The sequence below is a fragment of the Clarias gariepinus genome, chromosome 2, assembly GCF_024256425.1.
Source record: "Clarias gariepinus isolate MV-2021 ecotype Netherlands chromosome 2, CGAR_prim_01v2, whole genome shotgun sequence".
NCBI lineage: Eukaryota > Metazoa > Chordata > Actinopteri > Siluriformes > Clariidae > Clarias > Clarias gariepinus.
The window spans coordinates 16,204,492-16,228,436 of record NC_071101.1 but is presented as its reverse complement, the minus strand read 5'-3'; the positions used below and the strand labels follow the sequence as shown (position 1 = coordinate 16,228,436).

Sequence of the window (23,945 nt, the reverse complement as noted above, 5' to 3'; positions counted from 1 at the left end):
AGAGGTTTTGTGGAGTCATGGACTATGGGGTCATAGCTGCTCAGGTAGCCCAAAGGGGAACCAATACAATTTTTGGCATAATATTTACATTGTAATTTTATGGCTGATTGGTGATTATCTGTGTAAAATAATAGAGGCAATAGAGCATAGTTAAGGGCACCAAAAGATCTTCCACCAAAAGATAAAAGGCAATACCACAATCAAAATGCATGAGTTAGTTGTATTTTAATTCATATCTAAAACAAGCATGCATGCTTAATACTTTATGTCAGAGTACTTCATCTTCCAAGACTTCATCTTTCAAGTATGTAAATTGTTACTATGCAAATACTTTTGGAGATTACGTCATTCAATATTTTTTTCTGATGATCTAATAGGCCTTAAAATATAATTCATATACTTTAACGCTGTGTTCTATTTACCTAATCAACATACCAAGTTCTCATGCTTTAGTGGGTGAATAGACAAATTAAAATACCAAAGATGGGAGCAGGATCTATAGTAGAATGGGTGTGTATCCGATAATATTGTTTATAGAACATGCAAAGGAAATTATTAATAATCTGTGGCGGCTGGAAAATATCAAATGACTGTCACATCAGATGGATTCTGGCCAACAAACAAAACAACCTTGTTTTTTTTCCTGCCTAAAATTATACCCTGAAACACTGATTTTAAGAACCAATAGATAAAAATGTGTAAATATGAGTAATGTTGTGAACACAAACAATTTGAAGTTCAATTGTGAGAAAGAAAGAAACTAAACTGAGAAAGAAAACTCACAAAAGGAAAGCATTCAAGACAGATGGGAAATATAGAATATAGCGGTATAGATAGTGAGTGATTGCATTTCATAGCACTAGTGGAATGATGGGATAAATATGTAAGTGTATATAGAGAAATAAAGGTAGTCTTACTTTCACTGCTGTGTTTTGTTATTCTGTACATTCAAAAGGTCCCTTGCCTTTATATTTAATACTATTTAATGTTCATTTGCATTTGGACTGGTACATAATAACATAATAATTTGAATGAGTGCTCATACTCTACTGGTCATACCAGAAAATTAATAACTGAAATAGTTTTGAAACAATTCCAGTATATTGTATGCAGTAATCCTGTAAAAACTTTTAAATTATGAGGCCTATGTTGTTGGCAGTTCGAATTGGTGCTTTAATTGAAATACAGTGTATTTCAAAGGTATTTTTAATTAAGTGTAATGATACTTATCCCATTACGCCTCTTAAGACCAGTTTCATTGCTTATTTCCACTTCCTGTCTTATTGGAACAGCTTAACATTTACACATAATCTTGTATGTTTTTGCTGAGGAATGTTTCACATGTTTGCTTTTGGAATTTGAGTACATTAATTTAATGATTTAACTGCATGTCTTACAATTAAAATAAAATAAAATTATTAATTTTTTTGTAATTAAACAGGTTGTAAAACTTTTAGTAAAAATAAAAATAAAAACAAGCAGTATCTCTTTTCACCACGAGATGGCAGAATTGTCACACTGTAAAGTTTCGTTAACTTTTTTTTTTTTTTTTAATCCCATCTGTTTTGGTACCTGTACTGTATCAGGTGATGTACTGTAGTACCTGCTGTGCTGCCGAGGGCCTACCTGAACTTTAAATCATGTCTTATTCACTTTGACTGATACATGAAAGTGCAATTTTACAGGTATAGTGCAAGACAGCTCAGTTTCTTTTATCTTTTAACTTCCTTCTGCTAATAAAACAAAAACAATATTCATATCCCTACAATATTCTTTATTGTAATAAACCTTTAATAGGCTACTGGAAACTTTATTTACATAAAGCCTGTTAATTGAGCAGGTTTCTCATTACCCTCCACTGCTTTCAAAGTTAATTGTAATTGCAATTAAATCACTGATGAGTCTTTCTCTTCCACAGAGGAGAGATCCCCAAGCCCTGTCGTGAGACTACCTATACTTCATAGGTTGCCTAAGGAAAATGGCAGAACTGCTTATTATGGTCTAGCTGCATCCTGGGTGGCTGTTCCCTTGTTTCCTTTTATACAAATGAGGCAAGTTTAAGGAAAGAACTGAGCGAGCCTTTTATAAGACTGATTGCATGAAGATTGTGTTGTATTTCAACAATATGAAAAGGTATTAAATCTGACAAATGTTAGGGTTAAGGGCTGACATTGAGTGTGCACCTTTACTTACAACCTAAATTATATGAAATTGAACAAAATCCAAGCAGATTGTGCTGTCCTTGTCAAATATACCAATTCTTTATAAACTCTTTAACAATGTTTCAGCAAATGGTGTGACGTGGAGCCAGAAAACCATGAAGTGTTTTTATACTCTGACCTTCTTTTCTACTGTGGATCACTGGATCTGCATATTCAGTGTAGATCAGGTTTCCTCATGCAATCCATGCCAGTATATCTGGGCTTTGGACTGGCACTAGGGTGCACTGGTTTGTGCATTGCCTCACTGGCTCCTTCAGGGTGACCGGTTCGATCTCGTTATTTGAGTTACCGTCTATGTAAAGTTTTTTGCACGTTTCACTATGTCTGTTATATAAGTGTCCTGTGGGTTCGCTAGTTCCTTCTCACTTCCCCAGAAACTCGTAATCCCAAATTGCTCCATGTGAAAATACTTATGTATGATGCCCTAAAATGGACATGTGCATGCAGGTATCCAGTTATTAATAGTGTTCTTATCCACCAAGACCTTTACGAAAAGAAAGTGCTTAACACTGCATAAATAATAATAATAATAATAAAACTTTATGCGTAAAATCACAGCTTTACGCATGCAATCAACTGCGACTTCTTCACTCCTGTTCAAGCCTATGATTTTTCTTATTTCTTTCTACATGCACTGCTGCAGTCCGGGACGGAGATAGAGCGTTGCAGGGGGAGGAGCCAAAGAGCGGAAGTGTTAGCAGGTGGGCGGAGACGGTTACCGTTCACAGTCGCGCGTCTCCGTTCCTTCCCCAGTCGGGCTCAGTGTAGCTGCGCACTTGGCTCCGTTACGCACGCTTCCGCCTCTACTTCCACCTGCGCTCCTTTGGATATTCGTCTGTTGATTTTTTCTTGCACATTATAATTTACCAAAAACTTGGTACAATAACCTCACCGGATAGCCGAGCGCGGGCCATCCAAGGTAAGTAAATCCGAATAGAAATTTATATATGTGGGAAAATGTTAAAAAGGATTATTATGTTTGTTATAATTATTAATTATTATTATTAAGCGCTTCTGGTTGTTCTGGATAGAAAACACTTTTTTTTTTGCTTAAACACTGATCACTGCGTTTATGCGCTCTGTATTATTATTATTACTATTATTATATAATCATAGCAGATGTGTATGCTTTATAACCCGTACACACAGAAGTTGATACGAAATTGTTTTTTATACTTAGAAAGAATTTCGTTATTACAGTAGCCTAATTAACCTTTAATCCAGGATTAAACCAGTGTTGCACGTGTTAATTGCAGGTTGTAGCGTGATTATTCGAAGCTGCGCGCGTTAATTGCACTTTCCTAAAAATGATCCCCCAATTAAGCAAACTATTGATTTGATGCGTGCATTAGGCTTTTATCGCGATTAGACAGACAAGCGAGCCCAGGAGCAGACGTCCTCTTCATTGGTATGTGTGTCCACTCTGCCCTTGTTCTGTGAGATGTCCGTGTCCTGTGTTCGCACCTGCAGGCGATGCTGTGCGTGCTGCTCTTACCCATCGCCGCTTTCCTGCTGCGCGCGGACGCGGCGGTCGGCATCATTATCAACAACAACAACAACAACAATGACGGGAACACGGCGGACACGGACAAGTGGATCAGCGACAAGGACAAGTACTGGAGCAAATTCCGTGACGTGAGTGTCAGTGGTTCAACTACTCTAAAGTGCGCTGTAAAGCTTTTTAGCGAGGACCGCGCGCGTGCGAGTGCGCACGCACACATACACAACACACGCACGCACGCACCTACGCGCGCGCCCAGACGCACTCGGGTCTGTCCGTACAGAGCCAGCGCGCGCACCTGCAGTGAGATCAGACTGATCTATGGAGGCAAGAAGCTCTAGAGACAAGAGAGTCGCACAGGACAGAAGACACTAACGCAGTGGTTTCTAGCATTACTGTACCTGGTCTCCATAAGGGTGTTGTGTTAATTTTTTTTTAATGCAATAACGTCCCATATGGAGTGTGTTCTCCCACCCCGCACCCAGTGTTCCCATGATAAAGCGATTACTAAACACAGCATCCATGCATGTAAAAATGCCTGTGGTTACTTTGGCAGTATGTCTAAATGTCCCAGATTAGATTGGATGTGGGTTTGCACCACTCCCACTTTTCTCTCTTTTTTTCTTTCTTTTTTTTGTTGATACAGCCTCCATATCACAGCTTGTTGCAATGCTCCTTATCTGAGCCGACTTTCTGACCAGATTAGGTAAAATTTCCTGCCATGTCCCTTAAAGCAACCATCATGTGTTAAGTCTGTGTACATGAGGTCTGTGTACATGGGTGGAGTTTGCATGTTCTCCCTGTGCTTGCTGGGTTTCCTCCAGGTACTTCGGTTTCCTCCCAGAGTTTAAAGACATGCATATTAGGCTAATTGGCGTTCCCAATTACTCGTAGTGTGTAAATGCATGTTGTGAATGTTGACTGGACGTCCTACCACGGTCGTAAAACGGTAATAAATACAATGGTCACCATTGGCCACCACAGCCCTTAGATTGACTATAGAAGTTGCTAGATGAATGGATGGATGGAACCCACATCAACTGAATCAGTTCAGTGTTACATGATAAATGTATCAGCTTGTTCTTTACGCTCAGAAATTTTAGCATATGTATGGTGTAATAGGTCTAAAATACATTTTGTGAAGCATATGTTACTTTCTGCTATGATCAACAATTAGTTCAGTCTGATAATAAAACAATTTGCCTAGCATCCCATGTGCACTATATTTGTCATTTAAGTGATACTGGTTGTTTATTGCACCTATAATTAGACATTAATGAATAGTATAGATACAGGGTATCCATCATTTATGGCCTGAAATGGAAAATGTGTGTAGTGCTATTAATATTGAACATTGTCACATAGCAGCTTCACAGAAATAAACATTTCAAGTATAATAATTATTATAAATAAAAAGATTTATAAATTCATCAATTCATCCCTAGTGAGCAAGATGGAGGAAATTTTGGCAAAGGAAAAACTCCCTGAGATGACAAAGCTTGAGACAAACCAGTCTCAAAATGCAACCCATCCTCACTTGGGTTATATCAGATTGTGCAACAGTTAGAAAGCCCCATTATAACCGTGTATAATAAGCTCAAAAGTGGACAGGAACTGTAGTTTAGATGATATAAAGTCCATGTTGATGGAGATTTGGGTACAAAAATATTTATGGCAATTTTAGCCCAAAAACTATTTGAGAATTTGCAGTCACAGGCCATCACAGAAAAACAGTTTATATCAAAGCTGAACAAAGTCATCCTAATGAATATTAAGTGGAACCATACTTGCTTTTCACATGTAGCTATTGGCCGACCATCTGAGGCCATGTTTAGCAGCAGTAGCAGCTCCAGACACAGAAAAAGTCATCAATGCACATAATGTTTTCATTTTGCGACTAGTTTTAAAGTTGCCAGTAACGACTGTTCTCCTCAAAAGAACTACACTAATCTTTGATCCTGTAATAGACTCTCTAGTCTGCCTCGGCCTGCCTGGCCCAGGTGTACAGAAGCGTGCTTGATAGTATTCAATAATGAGAACACTCTCGAACATAGAGTTCATCAGACCATTCAACTGTCATATTCTCACAAACTTTCTCACTCTAAACTCTGTCTCCTCTACATTAGATGTCATTGACTAGTGAAAATTCTCAGGTACAGTTATCCCAGCCAGACTCGGTCAGTATTTAGGCATCATTATTAGATAATACAAACAAAGCACAACTAGCTAAATTTTTTGTACTCATGGGTCTAGTTTAAATCAGCATGGCTACATGAGTTTACCAGGTTATGTTATTATATTTTTTGGATCTAAATATTTTAAGTTTAGAAGCCAATGACTCCTAAAGATGTATATTTGCTTGGTGCCTTGTGTAAGTGGTCTCCAGGTGATGAAAACTTCAACACCAGTTGGGCACCAGAGCGCATCAGGCTGGTGGAAAAGGGCAGAATGTGCCAAGATCACTGGTAACTCAGAAGTGCCATGTGTAGCTTGACAAAGAAAGGGAGAAAGGGTGAGTGAGACAGAGAGTAGGGCAGAGAAGAGGGAGTAAGGGGGTGAGAGAGAGAACAGTTAGGTATTCTTATAATGTATAGTCACATAATGCATATTCTGTAAGCAGGGACTCCAGCAGGACTATCTAAGATAACGTTTCCGTGGGCCGTGATAAGACAATATCATGGCCACAGTTTTAGTTTTCATTATACAAAGTACCAACAAATAGCATGCGCCTTTCGATTGAAGTAGGTGTAGTGTTTCAGTGCTTTAGAGGTCAATAGTACAGTATGTGCCAAACTATACAGTACTGAAACTAGCATTTGCGAATGTTGATGTTGCCAGTAGTGAAAGGATGTTTTGTTGTGTAGTTGTTGTTGGATATAGGTCTCTCGACAGTTTGAAAAAGGTGTCAGAACAATTCGAAGAGAGATTTAATAAAACGGCATCAAGTAACACAGTTATGCTGTCTGGTGTTACAAAATTTCACTGTTCTGGTAGTGTAATGTGTCAACATTACACGAGCAAATTGTCTACTGTTGCAGGAGTCTACAGCAGTTCTGGGATATGTTTAAGAATCTGCATAACCGATATGAAAACTGTCTACAGGGAGGTGGTGCACACACACTTCAAACACTTACATTATGCATCCTGTTGTAAATCAACTGCTAATAGTGCGTATGTTAGTTTCTTTCAGGAGAAATAAACCCATAGATGAGTTTATTTCTCCTGAAAGAAACTAACATACGCAGATGACAACAAGGTAATATTGTTTGTCTTTTCATTTCAGTACTGTATATTTGGCGTGTGCTGTATTTTAAAATCAATGTAAATTTTCATTGGAAGCCAATGTGTTGTGGGCCAGACAGGGGGTGATGTCATATCTTCAGGTTCTAGTAAGGTCAGTACCTCCGAGATAAAAGAAGGGTACCACCATAATATTATCTACATGTGTTTCAAGTTTAAAATCAAACTGGAATCAACAATAACACCAATGTACTTTACTGCTGCACATGATGTAACAGAAAGACCAATATGAGTTACTGTGTGATCAGAAAGCTTACTTCTAGCTGCATGAGGTACAGAACATTAAAGTAGACTGCTGTTTAGAACATGACATCATCGACATGTCTGTCTCCTCTGAGCTGCACCGCTATAGGCCACATATGAGTAATATAAGGCATAAACCTGGGATTTTTTTTTTCTGCATCCAGCATTATTATGCATCATAGCTGCCGTTATTGAATATTGAAAAAATAATCAACACTGTATGACCAATCAGATCTAAGGATTCTGCAGCACAGTGGCATAACTTTTTACCTTTCTTTAATGGTAATTGTTTCACTTATAATTAGGCTGTTATAAAAGAAGGCATTAGTGTTCTCATCTATAACTAAATTATGCGCTCGAATGTAAACCACTGATGCATACGACATACATTTGAGCAATAACATTAAGTAGTATTATTTTGTAGTACTTTATGTGTGATGTTATTAATTAGTAGAGATGGGAAAAAAATAGCTTTAGCTATGTTTCGCAATTCTGTTGCGTGGCAATTCATGTATCACTACACTCCAAAAATCAATTTTTTAAAATACATTTTTACTTAATATATGTTTGCATTTGAAGTGGTAAAATATTGCTGTCGCTCTGTTATTCTACAAGTAGTGCACCTTAGAGCAATTTCCTATTAGGGACTTATGATCGTTTTAGAGAGCACTTGACCCCAAAGTCTGGTTCATTTTGATCAGTGAGAACACAATCGTTATGTGCTTGGGAACCGAGGAGACGGAACTGATGATGTCACCCAAATGAGGATGGGTTCCCTGTTGAGACTGGTTCCTCTTAAGGTTTCTTCCTACTAGCATCTCAGGGAGTTTTTCCTTGCCACTGTCGCCCTCAGCTTGCTCATTAGGGATCATTTTACCATTTTGATTCCTATACATTCACATTCCATACAAACTTAAACAATCTTTTGATTGTGTAAAGCTGCTTTGTGACAATGACAATTGGTAGAAGCGCTATACAAATAAAATTGAATTGAATTGAATTGAATGTCAGGTCTAAACAGCGATCTACTTCCACTCTTAGGCACGATTGGCCTCCATATTGGATTCGATCCTTACCTGAGTACGCTGTATTGTTCGCACAATCACCTTTTTCAGTAACAGACAAGGATATGGTTTGAATTAGACATGGAACGAGTTGTTCCTGAGAACGGAAGGAGATCACTGTTAGATGCGACATAATCACTGGCATCTGTCTTTTCGGAAATCTCTGTGTGCACCAATCTCAACCTCTTACCTATACAGCCATAGCTAGTAGGAGAGCATGTGAGAGCGTTACACTTGACATTTTTTCGAAAATTTCAGTAATATTAGATAAAGGTTAACCTTCTCATTCTCTTGTGTTTAATGGCAGCTCACAAAACATGTGGGTGCATGTTGCCACCTGCTGTATTAGAGAGTGTAAATGTGCAAGTGTACCCGAGAGCGAAGAGCAAAAATAATGTAAACGCTGGCCAGCGCGAGAGTGGGGGCAGTAGTCCTTCCTCTGCACGGTACAACTCAATCATGCCTGGCTTCAGATTATGTATAGTGTGTGAAATTATTTGCTAATTTTGTTTAAAGTCTTTTTTGAATAATCAAATAGGTATCATGATAATATCGCATCAGGAGGTTCCTGGTGATTCCTGTTATAAACGTTAGCTAATAGTGTTGTTTGTTTTAGTTGTGATTCTTGCATTTTGAAGTGAAGAGAATGCATCAAACCAAACATGCGATTCTGTTTTCCTGGTATGAAAAATGTGTTCAGAGAGTGATGAGTGTAAGCTTTCAGTGTGTAAACAGCACATGGTGCGAAACCTGTGCTATAGCAGTGCTGTTGTGAAGATCACTGAGCTGCAACTAACTATATTTTTGAACAGCTTTTAGGCGTGAATTGGTCTGAGAGGAGAGCGCGGAGGCATTTTCAATAAGCTCTCGTGTCAGCACCTTCCACAGAATACATATCAAAAGACTGACTTTTTAATTAGCGTCGTTATTGAATGAGAGTTACCAGAAAGCGGGAACCGTTCGGAGAAAGATTAAAGATGTGCACAGTGAAAACATTTTTTTTTTTTTACTGAACTGGCAGGTAGTTAAAAGCCAACATTGATGTAGAGTTAGATTGATAACCTCAATCTAGCAGGTTTATTGCAGTTACAGGGGTGTGTCAATATTTTTTTACTGTTTTACTTTCTGTATTGGAAAGACCAGGAGATTTTAGGAAATGATAGCTTTGAACGGCAGTAGAAAATTAAATATGAACTGGAATGCATTGATATCCACATTGTGTGTGTGTGTGAGAGCATAAGTCTGCACAAGCAGGAGCTGTCGTAAGATGAATGTGTGTATGAAAATAAAACAAAAGATAACAGTTTGAATGGTTAATTTTAAATACCATTGATGCATTCTGGGAAACTTGTTACAATAAGTGGCCAATATGTGAGAAATGAAAGTGTGTGTGTGTGTGTGTGTGTGTGTATAGAATACTTCAGCAGTGGTTAGTGACTCACCTTTGTCTTGCTATTCTCTCACTTTTCATTCTCTCTTTCATTTTGTGTGTGTGTGTTGCTTCCTCAGGGCCTCCTGGGCCTGCATGTGGCTCATTAGGCAGAATCTGCTGTGTTACAGGAGACCATAGAGAAATGGAAGAGAGGTAGAGGAAAGAGAGAGTGAGAGCAAAGAAGCAGTGAGGAAAGGTCTGTGACATTTGGCTCTGTGTTCTGATGTTTTATTGCTCCTCGAGTGAAGAGGCCTGTTAGTGGAACACCATGAAGGGTCCTTAAACTCTAGTGTAGTGTAGTAATGTCAGCATCTTTTACAACCTTAGTCTTTCACTCTATGTGTCGCTCTCTCTCGAACGTTCTTTGATTTCGCTCTCGACGTTGTCATCTTTGTACGCCGAGTCTCGCTGCTCCATCTTTTAGCTAAGGTCTCCACCCCCCACCCCTTGGATCTGTCTCTCTCCTTCACTTTCACTAACAATCCCCAGCTCTGTGCTCTCTCAGCTGTGAAATCACTCACATACACACACACACTTGCGCGCACACACACACACACACACACACACCCCCACACCCAACCTGCTTAATTCAGCTCGGTGTGTTTCTGCTGTTCCAGTGCTGATGAGCTGCTGACACTAGACATGAGAGAGACAGAAAGGTGGACAGAAATGTAGATCTATTTGGGTCTCAGGTAGAGAATCGGGACTGGAACCTTTACACACACACACACACACACACACACACACACACACACACACACACACACAAATGCACCTGGTTCAGTATGAAAACATACAATTAGCAATTTTTACCTATAGCACATGGTCAAATTTGACTGGCGATGTACATGCGGGCAATGGAACCCGGGACATCAGGTTACCCTGGTATTTGTGCAGAATAGTGCTTGTTTTTATATGTCTAATGGAAAATATGGCCTTGTGTTCGTAGGTACGATGTGTAGACTAAATATAACATCTATGTGCACATGTGCCGTGGAACTGTTGAAATCAATCCACCATTTTTTTTTTTTAGAAAATTGGCAACTGATGCTTAGTAGGAAGCACAAACATAATGTATATATACTTTACACAACAGATACATACACACAACAGAATATGTAACCGGATTGTCAAGTGCAATCGCAAAACACATCAAGCACCATGATGAAACTGGCTCTCATGAAGACCTTCACAGGAAAGCAAGACCAAAACATTACCTCTGCTACAGAGGAGAAGTTCAGATTAGCACCCTTATGAAGGCTTTACAAAGCATAAGCAGCAGACACATCTCAATATCTGTAAGGAAATTATTGCATATTTTAAATGCCTTTAGCATTGCTTTACAATGTAGAAAAAAAAAACATAGGTGTGTCCATACTTTTGACTGCGTGTGTGTAGGTGTGTGTGTGTGTGTGTGTGGGTGTAAGGCAGTTATTGACTGCACTGCAGACTCCTGGCCAGTCCATCACCTTGAAAAGTGAACAAAGGGATGCTGGGAGATGGACCAGTTGATGTCTCTCTGTCTGTGTCTGTGTGTACTTGCTTTTACAGGTCAGACCCTCTACTTTTTAAAAGTGCTATGCTGTATTATTTTTCTATTACTTCTAAGTGCTAGCTCAAGTATTTTAAACTCTAGAAATTACGTGTATATATTTTTTAAACCACTAGATTAGAGAGTGTTATTCTCTGCCTCTCCAAGTCCCCATTCCATTTTTGCTGACCGCCCACAGTCTATGAATATTCATAAGCACACTTCCAGCTTTATTAATATTTATTCATTAGTCAACACGAGCAAGTTTTAAAATATGGTTGCTGCTCCACATTTGAACTTGTCAGAGGATGATTTGACTCATACTATAAGAAAGAGGAAAAAAAGCAGAAAACTCTGAGGCTGAAAGAAGTTGTAAAGCACTATGTTTATTTTACAGATAATTAACCGTAGCAGATTAAATAAGAATATAAGAATTTACAAGGAATAAATAAGTAACTTATTTATTTTTTTATTATGTTCAGTTTATATAGTGCCTTTTTAACACACTAAATCACTAACTTTTTTTACTTACTCTATCATTACTCCAGTAAATATGGTAGCTCCTGTATTTTCCATGTTAACAAGCTAAAAACATGAACTGTATGAAGTCAGTATTTTATGAGCTAACGCTTTTCCAGACTTTTTTTTTTTTTAGACTTAGGGGACGAGGCGTAGTACAACTTGGATGGGGTGTATAACTTTGGAGGGCACCAAGAACATGGTTTGGGGAATTTTCTCTTTGAGAAACAACTAAAGCACATCAGTAATAAGATATATGTGGCATGATACCAATGAATATTCATAAGCACTTAGACTTATGATTTGGCTAGCTTTGCCAACTCATGGGTCTGGGGATTCTTGGTTTGAACTTGAATGCAGTTTTCTACTCATGTGAGTCCATGTGAGTTTCCTTTCACGTCCTAGAACGATGCTGCAATCAGTTCCCAAACCCATCCAGGGTACAATTTTGCTTTGTGTCTAGTGTTCACATGTTGCTTTGGCCAAAAACATGAATACTCTATTGATTGTTCCAGGATTTTTGACACCCTTATTGAGATGATCCAGCTGAGACTTCTGATTTTTATTTTTTATTTTTAGCCTCAGGTTTTCCTTTAACAGTTAGTTGTATGATGTGGATTTGCTCTTGCACTTTTCAACACACTTGCTTTGATTATTCTGATTTAGAGTATTGTTGGGTTTGACCATCTGCCACGATTATGGGAACAACAGATGGTGTCTGTTATGAGATTCAGTTTTAACAATGTTATAGGTCCTGCCCCATGACATTTAGACAGCAGTATAAGATGTGATTGAGGGTTTCCTTTACTTTAATGAGAAAATGCATCTAAATTTGCTGTATTGTTTGTACTGGTACTGATACATATGAGTTAAAAATGTCGCCTTGTACCTTCAGGGTCTGGGTTCGATTCCTGCATCGGGTCTGTGTGCATGAAAGTCTTGGTGGGTTTCCTCCAGTTACTCTGATTTCTGTCCAAAGACATGCAGATTAGGCAAATTGGCTTTCCTAAATTTTGCTAAAATTGTAGTGTGGGAGTGAGCGCGTGTGTGTATGCCCTGTGATAGACTGGTACCTCGCCTCGTGCCCTAAGTCTCCGGGAATGGGCACGTTATAGACGATAAGTGAGTGAGATTAAGTGGTACACATGATACCAAGGCTACCAGAGAACTTATCAGAACTATTCATGTGTTTCTCCCTTATGGATGCTGCTGAACTACCTTAGTCCATTTCAGTAGCTTCTTCACGATATGCTCCCATCTAGCCTGTATCATGTTTTTTTATTTTTTTTATTATAATAATTAGCTCATTCTCCTGTCATTGTTTCTACCCTATCTCTGCATTGTAACAGTAACTCTGCCAGTTTCACCGCATCCACAGTTTTCTTAGTCTCTCTTAACTTTTACCCTAGCCCCAGAGACTTTAGGGTTGAAATACTTCCCTTTGCTTGAAAAAAGGAGGTTCACTTTAAAGTGCTTTCAAAGAGAAGATAGCAGGTGACTCTTCTTTGAAATTATTCATCATTCAACTCCACCATTCTTTAGCACTGTGGACTTCAGCTTCAGTAGCATCCTAATGTAACAATCGAAATATTATACTGCAATTCTAGAACTAGGTATGGAGGCACCAAAGCATATGTATTAGCCAATGGACTATTGCATCCTTTTGGTTTGTCAGCCAATGCTTATGGTTGTGGATATGGTTATGGATATGGTTATGGTTGCAACAATGCAGTAAAAGTTTTAAAGAGTAATGAGCTTTCTGAATTTTTATTCAGATTTTTAAATACATTGAAATTTCCAAATATTATGGTTCACTATGCTCCTATTACACCAAATAGCTATGTCTATTGTAGAGAACTGATGCAAAAACATCACCATAGTATGGATAGGTCTTTCACTAGTGTCACCATCTTTATGAATAATGAAGCAGCCTGCAAATTCCCTTCTGACACAGACATTATTTCAACATCAGTATGGTTAATCCTGAATATTAGATCACTGGAACCATAACTGCGGGTTTGTCCAAAGCCAAAAAATTCTTTTTAGCGTTGTTCTATTCTGCCCTCCTTTTCCCTGGGAGAATACTGATGGGTCCCTGGTGAAGCCAGTCCTCTGCAAATAGGCTGAGTCTGGACCTGATGTCCTATTTGTCCTTATCTGCTTCAGCATGGAGAAGAGCTAAAAATACCTGCATGATCTGCTCTCCTGCTACTATGTGTATGTGTATGTATGTGTTTGACGATTCTTCCTTTCCCGTTTTGTGTCAGTGAGGTTCGCAGGCAAAATAAAGCGATTTCACTTTCTTTTTTCTACAGCACCACACAGGCCTAAAATGACCCCAGCTCAACCTACACGCTCCGTGATGGAAGAAATTTAGAGAGAGAGAGGAAGAAGAGAAAGAGAGAGAGAGGAAGAAGGGAAAGGACAATAGAAATCAAAATAACATGAACACAAAGACATCTTTTGTCTCTTTTTTAAGAGACTTTCCATAGAATAGTGTGGGATTTTATTCAGGTTGCAAGAACTGGCATCTTACTAAATACAGTAGACAGACATGTAGGAGTGTTTTCACTTTGTTCTGTCCTCTCCCTATTTCTGGGTCTCTATCTCCATCCTTCTGTTCCTGGCTTCCTCTCTTTATATTAATGCAGATGTGTGTGGGTTTTTGTACAGAGAAACAGGAAACTTTGTTCCCTGTCATTCAGGTTTTATGGCTTGTTTGCCTTCAAAACTAAAGATTTTTTCTCTGTTTGGGTAGGGGTGTTGCTTTTCTTTCTCCCTCCCTGTCCGTCTTTTTATTTCCTACTAGATGGGCCCGCAACTTTGTTTGGGTGGAATTTAATTGCACATTCATAAGCGCGTTCATAAAAAATGTACAACTCCATCTGTTGAATTTAGGAATGATCTAAAATTTTACGTGTTACCGTGAAGTACGCGGAATGAAGGTGTGAGATTCTGTTTATTAAGTAGATTTCAACAGCACACTCATAAGCGCACTCAACAGCACACTCATAAAATAGACAACGCCACCTGTTGAATTTTGAGATGGACTAATGATTTTTCCAAGGAGGGTTTTTTATGATATGAGGGCGTTGTCCATTTAAATTTCAAAGTAGCATATCTTCTCTTTCTGTGGGCCGATTCTGATGAAACAAAACGTATATGTTACCTCAAGCTTAGCCAAATACACCTGTGAAAACCCTATTATAATTTGTTTAGTAGTTTTTAAGTAATGTGTGCACAAACACACAGACAAACAGACAGACAAAAATTCCAAAAACCTTCTTGATGTGTCTCTATCATATTTTTTTGCAAATATCTTCAATGTACTCCAACTTTTATTATATTTATAGATTCTATATTTTATATATATTTATATTTTATAAATCTATTTAAGCACATTGCAATTATTTTGACATGTTGCAATTGCAATTGAAACAGCAATATTTGACTATAAAATGTACCATTTTTCATCATGTATTTAAACTTATTTATCTAGTTGTACAATAATCTTATTAGAACATTTGCCCATTTTGTAAAAAAAATCTAAAAAGGCAGTGTAGTGGCATAGTGGTTAGCATTGTGGTGTATGCGGATGTGTCTGGGGTTTTATCCCACAGTCCAAAGACATGCACATTAGATTAATTGCCGTTCCCAAGTTGCCTGTAGTGTGTTTGTGTACTCCAGTGTACGCCGAATCATGGCCAAATTCAGTGATTCTGTGATCCAGTACAGGATAAGCAATATAGAAGATGGATGAATGAATGAATGAATAAATGAAAGAGCACGAAAGTATTGCAATATAGATTTTTATGCAACTAATTGTGGATCACTATCTTTTTTTTTTTCAAATTTGAAGTGCCTTGAATTTATTTATTTTTTTTACTGTTCTGTGTAGAACCGTATTCCTGATCATTTGTTTTATTTACTATTTTTAAATAAACCTTTAAAACAACTTTTACTCTTCACATTTCACATCTTACATGTTTTTTATGGATGAGGAAAATGAGTGTTTGAGTGTTTCCTTAATGGTCATTTTTACCTTCTTCCACTTCAGGTTGCCATGACAATTAGTCCCACCTGTTGCCTGTTATTTTGGATTAACTGCTGTACTTATAATGGTTTGGAGGAACAGTTGGGGAATTTCTATGTTTTTCCAATCTTGTCTCTTGCTGTTTCCTAGTTTTCTTGAGTATGAATAATCATGAACCTTGTTTGTATGTCTGGACTCTGTCTGCTGCTGTCAGGGGTTTGCCTAATGAACACGTCAGGCTCCCACACTCCCACATCACACAGTTATATTTGTCTGACTCTATTCTTTCAAAAGAATAAAAACTAAAATTCTTTCTTGTGTTACAGTGATTGTTCTTCAAAGCCCCATGTGAACTTCATAATTAGTGGAATATTAAGCTACAGCCTCTGTGGCGAGTTTTACACTCATCTGTAAAAGAAAAAGTTAAAAAAAGAGGTTTCTGAATTTCATTTTCCTGTCATTTCCTGCTATCAGACTGGAGTATTAAAGAAGATTGCGGACTGTATTTTTGTCAGATGACATTACGACAACCAGAATACCAATCAGAATGATCTATTTGTTCCCACTTTATGAAAGTGACTTCTTTTCTATTTACCCAGACTTTTTCTGCCTGAGCATAAGTGAGACTCTTTAGTTGTCTAGCATTTTATAGACACTATTTTAGCATAGTAGCAGATTTGTGACAATGGTTTCATGTACTAGTTTTTAAACAGTGAACGTACGCACCACAGTTGCGATAATTGTGATTTTCACTCACAGTCATATTCAAATGTTAGCACCCCCTTTATAACCCCTCACATAATTGTATGTGTTTAGTGGGTTAGTATTAGACAAATCAGGCATGCTCTAAAATAAACACTCACAAAATAAAGTCACCTGAAATGGTTTCCAACAGTCTTTAAGGAGTTCCCAGAGGTGTTTAGCACTTGTTGGCCCCTTTGCCTTCACTCTGCGGTCCAGCTCTCCCCAAACTATTCTCGATTGGGTTCAGGTCCGGTGACTGTGGAGACCTTTTTTTGTTAAGTACATAACTCCACATGTGTTTATTCATAGTTTTGATGCCTTCAGTGAGAATCTAAATTCAAATTCAAATTTTATTTGTCACATACACAGTCATACACAGTACGAAATGTAGTGGAATGCCTACACGGCCGCCAGTGACCTTAAAAAGAGAATTAAAGCTTATAATAAGTAATAAATATGAATAAAAGAAATACGATAGAAAAATTACATATAAAAATAAAATTGAACTAGGAAAAATAGAACTAAAAATAGAAATAGAAATAGAAATATGCTGTACGATTACATTGTATCTACCAATGTTAATGCTAATGAAAATAAAGAAAACACATTGACAGATGAGAAGGTGCTTTTGGCCTGTACTGTATGTATGTATATGTATATACTGTATATATGGACCGGGCTTAGTGCACTGGTACGCAGTCATGTTGGAAGTGGTGTGGGGTTGTGTTTTAGGACTCAGCCTCTTACCTTCAGTGTAAGGAACTTAATGCTTTAGAAGACCAACTTTTGGATTTTGAACAATTTCATGCTCCCAACTTTGTGGGAACAGGTTTAGGACGGCCCCTTCCTGTTGCAACATGACAAGCAAGGTCTATAAAGACATGGATGAGAGAGTTTGGTGTGGAAGAACTTGATTGGCCTGCACCTCAATAGAAAAGATAGAACACCTTTGAGATGAATTTTCTTCAACAGCAAAACTCATGACCCTAAATAGTTAATAACTTAATGTTATGACAGCTTATCATAAACCATTTTATACCTGGAAGTAAGAATGCTACTTTTGCATATTGAAGTGCAACGTTCTTTTAAAATGTGTTGCACTGTAAACCATGATATTAGCTCATTTTGCCACTTTCTATTAATTTTACGGTGCCAGGAAAATGTACAAAATACATCAACTCAGCATGCAAGATGGATGGCTCTGAAAACACTGTCAGTATAACACATAGCTTTGATCAGGAAGAAAAAGAGGTTTTGTAGCATGCATTTATAACTCAATAGTTTGGGATATACACAGTATATGTATTTAGTTTATCTTAAATCTTAATGACAGATATTAGTGTCAGGATTTTCGAATCTGTATTGCCATGCATATATTTTTGCCACAAATATGGAGTTGTTTTTGTCAGTTTACCCACAGATGCACCATGCTGAGCTGCAGTCTTGTGCTTTGTTTGTTAGAACCGTGCATCCCAACCCCCGACTTCACTAATTGGATTTTCCCACTTTATTATGGAGGAAAGCTTATTAGCGTAAACCAGGTTGTGTTCTGTTACACATACCTGCACTGCGCTGTGTGATGGAACAAGTGTAGTACATCCAGTAGAACAAACATAAGGGGCAGGAATCATACAACATGCAGTATAATCTTACTGTCTATCTTGATATTGCCTGGTGAAAAGAATTGCAAGCCTTAGCCATATAAACGACCATTTCATTTTTTTTCTTATGACCTGAAAAATGTCTCTACATTCAGTCAAAGCTAGCCCAGCTGTTCAGCCCTGCCCCTTTTCCTTTCAAATGCACCTCAAAAGGAAATTTCAGAGAAATCATTTGCAGTTGTAATTCACCTTGCCAGCTTTAGAGGGCAAACCTCTCTGTTAAAATATCGATTAATTATTGGATTTGCAAGTCAATACATTCCTGTAGTGCTCATGCATGCAGTTTGTTATCACCACGTGTATTGTACAAAATATTTTAGTATTCCCACACACACCCATGTTCAGCAAAAACAGTAACAAGATAAAAAAAAACTTATTTCTTTAATATGCATGTAGTATACAGTGCACGCAGTTGATCTGCATGCTTTTATTGTAAAATGGCCTTTATTTAAAGGTGATAAATAAAATTAAGTGGAAAACATTAATGAGCTTGTGTAATTGTAGACATGATGTTGATTACAAGTTTCATTAAAGGATCAGTCACCAGTAATAGGTGTGTCTTCCTCTTTGTCTCATTTGTGCAATATTCATAGACATGGTCATCACCATTTCTGTATCCAGCAAAGTGACCAGAAATGCCAGAAGTTCTTATATGATTGGATGAATTAAAAATCTAGTATTATATTATACAACAGTTAGTTTCGACTGATCAATCTGTTTAGACGAGAGACATTCCAAGAGTGGTGATAATAGATGGTAACAGCATTGGGATGTTGTAAGGTTTTATAATATAATGAGGGCCCCTCTCATTGTGCTTCCTGAGTCCTTATAAGATAACACTTGCCATAGCCCGTATCCAGACGAATATATATCCAGACAGCTCATGTCTTTTGTAACCCTTTTGTTTAACCGGAAAATGCAAATGTATTTCCTCTCGTCTGTCTGACTCCGGGTCTCTCTATGACTTACATGTTAATGACTGGTTCTTTTGAAGTACAGGATGTACGTGACACAGGGTACCTGGCCAAAGCATAAATATACTCTCTTTGCTGATAACAAGCAGAAATCTTCAGACATTATGCGTATCTGTGCGTTTGTCCGTCTCTCCTGGTTGTTTGGACTCAGTAAGTGTATAGAGGTGCTGCAGACACAACCAGCAATAATTCTTCTTCTTTTAATTCATCTTAAAACTTAATACAGACAAAATCTGACAGTCCAAGTGTTCAAAAATCATTAATTACTATAATTGTCAGTCACATACTGAGGTACAGTCTGCCATACTGAGGAGAGAGCAGCTACCTGCCAAAACTCACACTCAAAACCAGATACAGAAGCACTTTCAGCAAGGAAACAAGTTGCAAATTATATTCAAACCCCTGATCAAGGGGCCTACTTTGTGTGTCACAAAAGATTGTACACTGTAGTCCAGTAGCTTTTCATTAAACACTGTTTGGGATTAAACTATGAATCCCGAAAGTTAACAGAGCTGATATTTTGAACAGGAATAAGTGGAAATATCAAGATTTACAGGACTGTTTAAATGGTTTATTTTGACTACATACTACTGGTAAGAATTTAAATCTATTTTTACCCTCCTGTTAATTACACTCCCTACTTGTTGTTAACTGTCAGTCGCCAGCTACACCAGTGGCAGAAAGATATGTGTTGGCGGAGCAAAATACCTGTTGTACTAAATATCAGCACGACTGTGATGCCGTGATATTCATCACAACAGCACTCCCTTGTGCGTGATAATGCTTAATTATCTTATTGTCATGCATTTGTATGCAAAAAAATTCCAGTCTATAATGCAGACCTGTAATGGATGACCCTGACCCTGTCTGTCTGCTACATAAATATCAATGTATAGTGTGTGTGTATACATGTGCATTATGGCGCAGAGTGTAGAGATAAATGAGCATGCATCTCATTAAAAAGCTAATTTCTGAGTCCCAACACAATTATGCACATATGGTGCTACTTCTGCCAGACACTATAGTGATATTCATGTAGCAGTCAGGTAGGGTCAGTCCCATCCATTATTCATTTCAACCCGTTTACAGCTTACAGTGATGGATAAGGCTTTTGTTTTAGCACGAATTTTATTAAAAAAATATAAGGACAAAGGCAAATACAGAACATAAACACCTGTCAAAAGACACAACTAATTCCTCTTGATGCTACATGCCAATGCATTTCTGACATACAATTTGTTTTGTTAGACATTCAGGTAATTTGGGTAAATGCATGATATACATCTATCTGAGTCACATTTATTAGTAAGTTAAGCTTACATTTTTATTTACTTCCTTCCCTTTTTCCTTTTACTGTTCACATCCTTCAGATCCTACTTCTATAATTAGCATTTGGGTGAAAAGGAAAATTTGTCTTGAAGTCAAGTGACAATAGTGCATTCACAAACCAGTACCAAAAATGGGTCATGGGTTTTCAGGCTGTGCTGGAAGTCAGTAAAATGCTGTTTTAGCACTTCATCTATGCAAGCGTATATTTCAATAAGCACTGACTTGAAAAAATGTTTAGCGCAAACTAGGTTAAAAATATATCATTTCCTTAGAAGATTTTGTTTTTATAATGTTTGCATTGTGTTGTCAGAAAAAGAAAAATCACCTTTTATCAGCATGAATCCATTGGAAATGGACAAGACGAATTGGAATGGGTGTTTTGGTGGGTGCTTTCAATCCATTTTCTGAAGCATTGAGGTCATACAGTACTATACACTAGTCCTGAGCCACCCCTTACAAACAGCCAGACTTCAGACTCCTTTTGTATTTTTTTGTATGTAGTCTTGGGGAATGGTTCACTTTTTAGCAAGTTTTTGTCTCTCATTCTCAGTCTTATTTCAAAGAAATATTTAAGTTTTTGTTTGTTAAGCCACACAGTAAACTATGAATCATTTAAGCATACAAAATATCTAACTTAAGGCATGAACCCGTGAGAAACAGTTACATATGATGACATATGTTCAGGCCGGTGATTAGTATACTGTTGATTCTGAATGCTGAGTGGATGGAACAGATGAGAGGGGTAATGAGGCTGCAGCTGAGGTTATTATATAAATGACCACTTTTCAAATTGTATTTTTTTTGACAATTTTTTATTCAGTCACAGTAAAACATTTTTCTCCATTTCTGTAATATAAATAATTTATTATACTAAAAAACTGATGAGTGGCTCAAGCATTTAGCAAATTATTGTATGTGTTTAATAGAGCATTGGTGGCTTGGGGTAGCTTAGTGGTTAAGGCATTGGACTACGACTGGAGCAGCCGTAAGACCAAGACCAACAAAAACATTTGTATGTGTTTAATATTCCTGTGCTCTATCATGCTAAACTAGATTCATTGAACACTACATAGCACAGTGCTATAGTTTTTTGCCAGTGCTAAGGGGTAATCATATTAGTAGTTGGTTAGCTACTACATACAGAATTATTTGTTGCTTTATATTAAAAGTATAGCATTATCTTTAGTCTATGTAATACTACTATGTATGTTTTTTTTTACTATTTATAAGAATAAATAAGATATATTTGTCAAACATATCTTTGAAATTGTGTGAATTCCGTTAGTCGATATCTTCACCTCGAAATGCAGGCCAACATCACAGCAATCTAATAACTGTGCTCGCTGTAAAGCAGGCTGTCTGTTCCATCATGCTTGCCAGAGGCACAAGGGCGATGTGTTCGCTGATAGAGGCGTCGGTCTGCAGAGAAGTGCTCCTGGGCTGATTTCCTCCTGTGCCGTCCAGCCGCACACAATTCCAGAGTTTCATCAACACGCGCTCGGGCATCCGAGTGCAATTTTCTTCTCACTCCGAAGCGGAAGGGGTGAGTGAATTAGAAATGAAATATGAAGAGTTTACGGTCTGGATAATCAGCTTTCAGAAACTCACCTCTTCTCCATGACTCTGACAGACTTTTAGACGTGAGGAGATTTCTCGCCTGTCCAGTGTCTAGTCATCTCACCCATATGCTAACGCTTTATTGATGTTCATTCTTGGAAAAATCGGTTTTTAATCTTCTGCAGAGAGCTTGCTGACGCAGAGAGGGAGAGAGAGAATGAGATGGTAAGGGAACGGGATCATTCTGTAGGAGCAGAGCTTCATCAGTAATAAGTGGTGTGTGAAACGAGTTGTCATCCAGGCAGCTTTTATCAAGCAGCTTACAGTGAGAGAGAGAGAAAGAGAGAGAGAGAGAGATGGTCAGAGACTTCGGAGGAGACAGAAAGATGGGAAAAGAAAATGGGGATGAAAAGAAAAAGTGAAAGAAACAAATATATGGATGAGTAATAGATGTTCAGCGAACTGCATCCTTGAATGATGTGTGTGTGTATGTGTGTGTGTGTGTTTGTGTGTGTGTGTGTGTGTGTGTGTGTGTAGTGTCTGCCTTTAGTAAAGGTGTATTTCAATGCATCTCTGCTGTGTATTTGGCTAAGTGGTTGCTGGAGGACAACCTGACCATCATCCAAGCAACCAGATGCAGATTTATTATCAAGATGAAAGTCACACATTATCCATCTTGATAATGACTATGACAGGTTGTAGACTGGCAATTTTTTTCTTGCTTTGTGATTTAAACCTTTTTATGATTAAACCTGATTTATGTAGTTTACACTTTTAAGAAAGAACCTTGACATTTAAACTGCTTAAAAAAAAAAACAGACCAGACCAGTCTATATTGTCATCTTCATTGCAGTACACAGCTCTATGAAGACAGATTTAGACATCCCAGCTGAATGCACGCATTTATTTTTCTTTATTGTCTGATCAATAGGAAAAAAAAAACCCACTTTAATTACATCCATTGAATAGACAAGATGATTAATTGCAAGGATGAATTGAATCCCTATTATGGCATATTATAGGGCATGATATATATAGTATATGACGGGGTTAATGATAATTCAGTTCATTTGTGCTCACAGGAGGTAGGAGAAGTGGAATACATATTGAATTCCCATAACACAACATGCTTTATTCCTTTAATCAAGGGAGATTTACAAATCCCAATGGACTGGCTTCTAAATGAATGAATGGCTTATAGATAGTTGTAATGTTTTACAACGCTCTTTTTATGTCTAACTTAATTAAAATCTACACTGCTAACAACAAATCCAAATAGCATACAATTATCAACCGATATATTACAGAGAAAAGCCATGTCAGAACTTGCAGCTTTGTTCAGTTTAATTCAGATTAGAATTTTGATTAATTAATGAACCATGGTTTTAATAAAGCTAATTACACAACAATGGTATATTTACAGTACACTGGTAAATAGAGACTTATGATAAAAAACAGACATGTTAAAGTTAGTCAATCTGAAAGTAAAAAATAAAAATAAATAAAAGGTTTTATGTAGGAAATTGATAATTTTAAACAAGTGAAACATCTTGGTACAGTACAGCAAGTTAGTACAGGGTTGGGCCTTAAGGATCAGATTTTAGTGTTGATCTTGATTAATTAAATATTGGTGAGAGTTTGGGTTTTATTTGCTCTGAACTTGCCTTGGATCTTGGTCAGGTCTTGGATCTCAGTTGGTCTAATATTGAGTTAGGTTGTGGTCTTGATGGGGATTTGGATCTCATTTGGTTGGAAACTTGGTTGGGGTCTGGTTAGGGCCTAGTATGAAGGCAAACAAAATATTGTTTGTTAATTATAATCGAGTAAAATGTTCA

General features: G+C 37.6%; 1 protein-coding gene across 1 annotated transcript in view; it reads left to right on the top strand.

Moving 5' to 3' along the window:
- Positions 1–3,011: 3,011 nt before the first annotated feature.
- spock1 (SPARC (osteonectin), cwcv and kazal like domains proteoglycan 1) overlaps positions 3,012–23,945 on the top strand; it is a 257,125-nt gene continuing 236,191 nt past the window's right edge. Inside the window, exons 1-2 of the mRNA XM_053491188.1 lie at positions 3,012–3,141; positions 3,693–3,857. Of these exons, the coding sequence (XP_053347163.1) occupies positions 3,696–3,857 (162 nt within the window). The 5' untranslated portion in view covers positions 3,012–3,141; positions 3,693–3,695. The remainder of the gene's footprint in view (positions 3,142–3,692; positions 3,858–23,945) is intronic.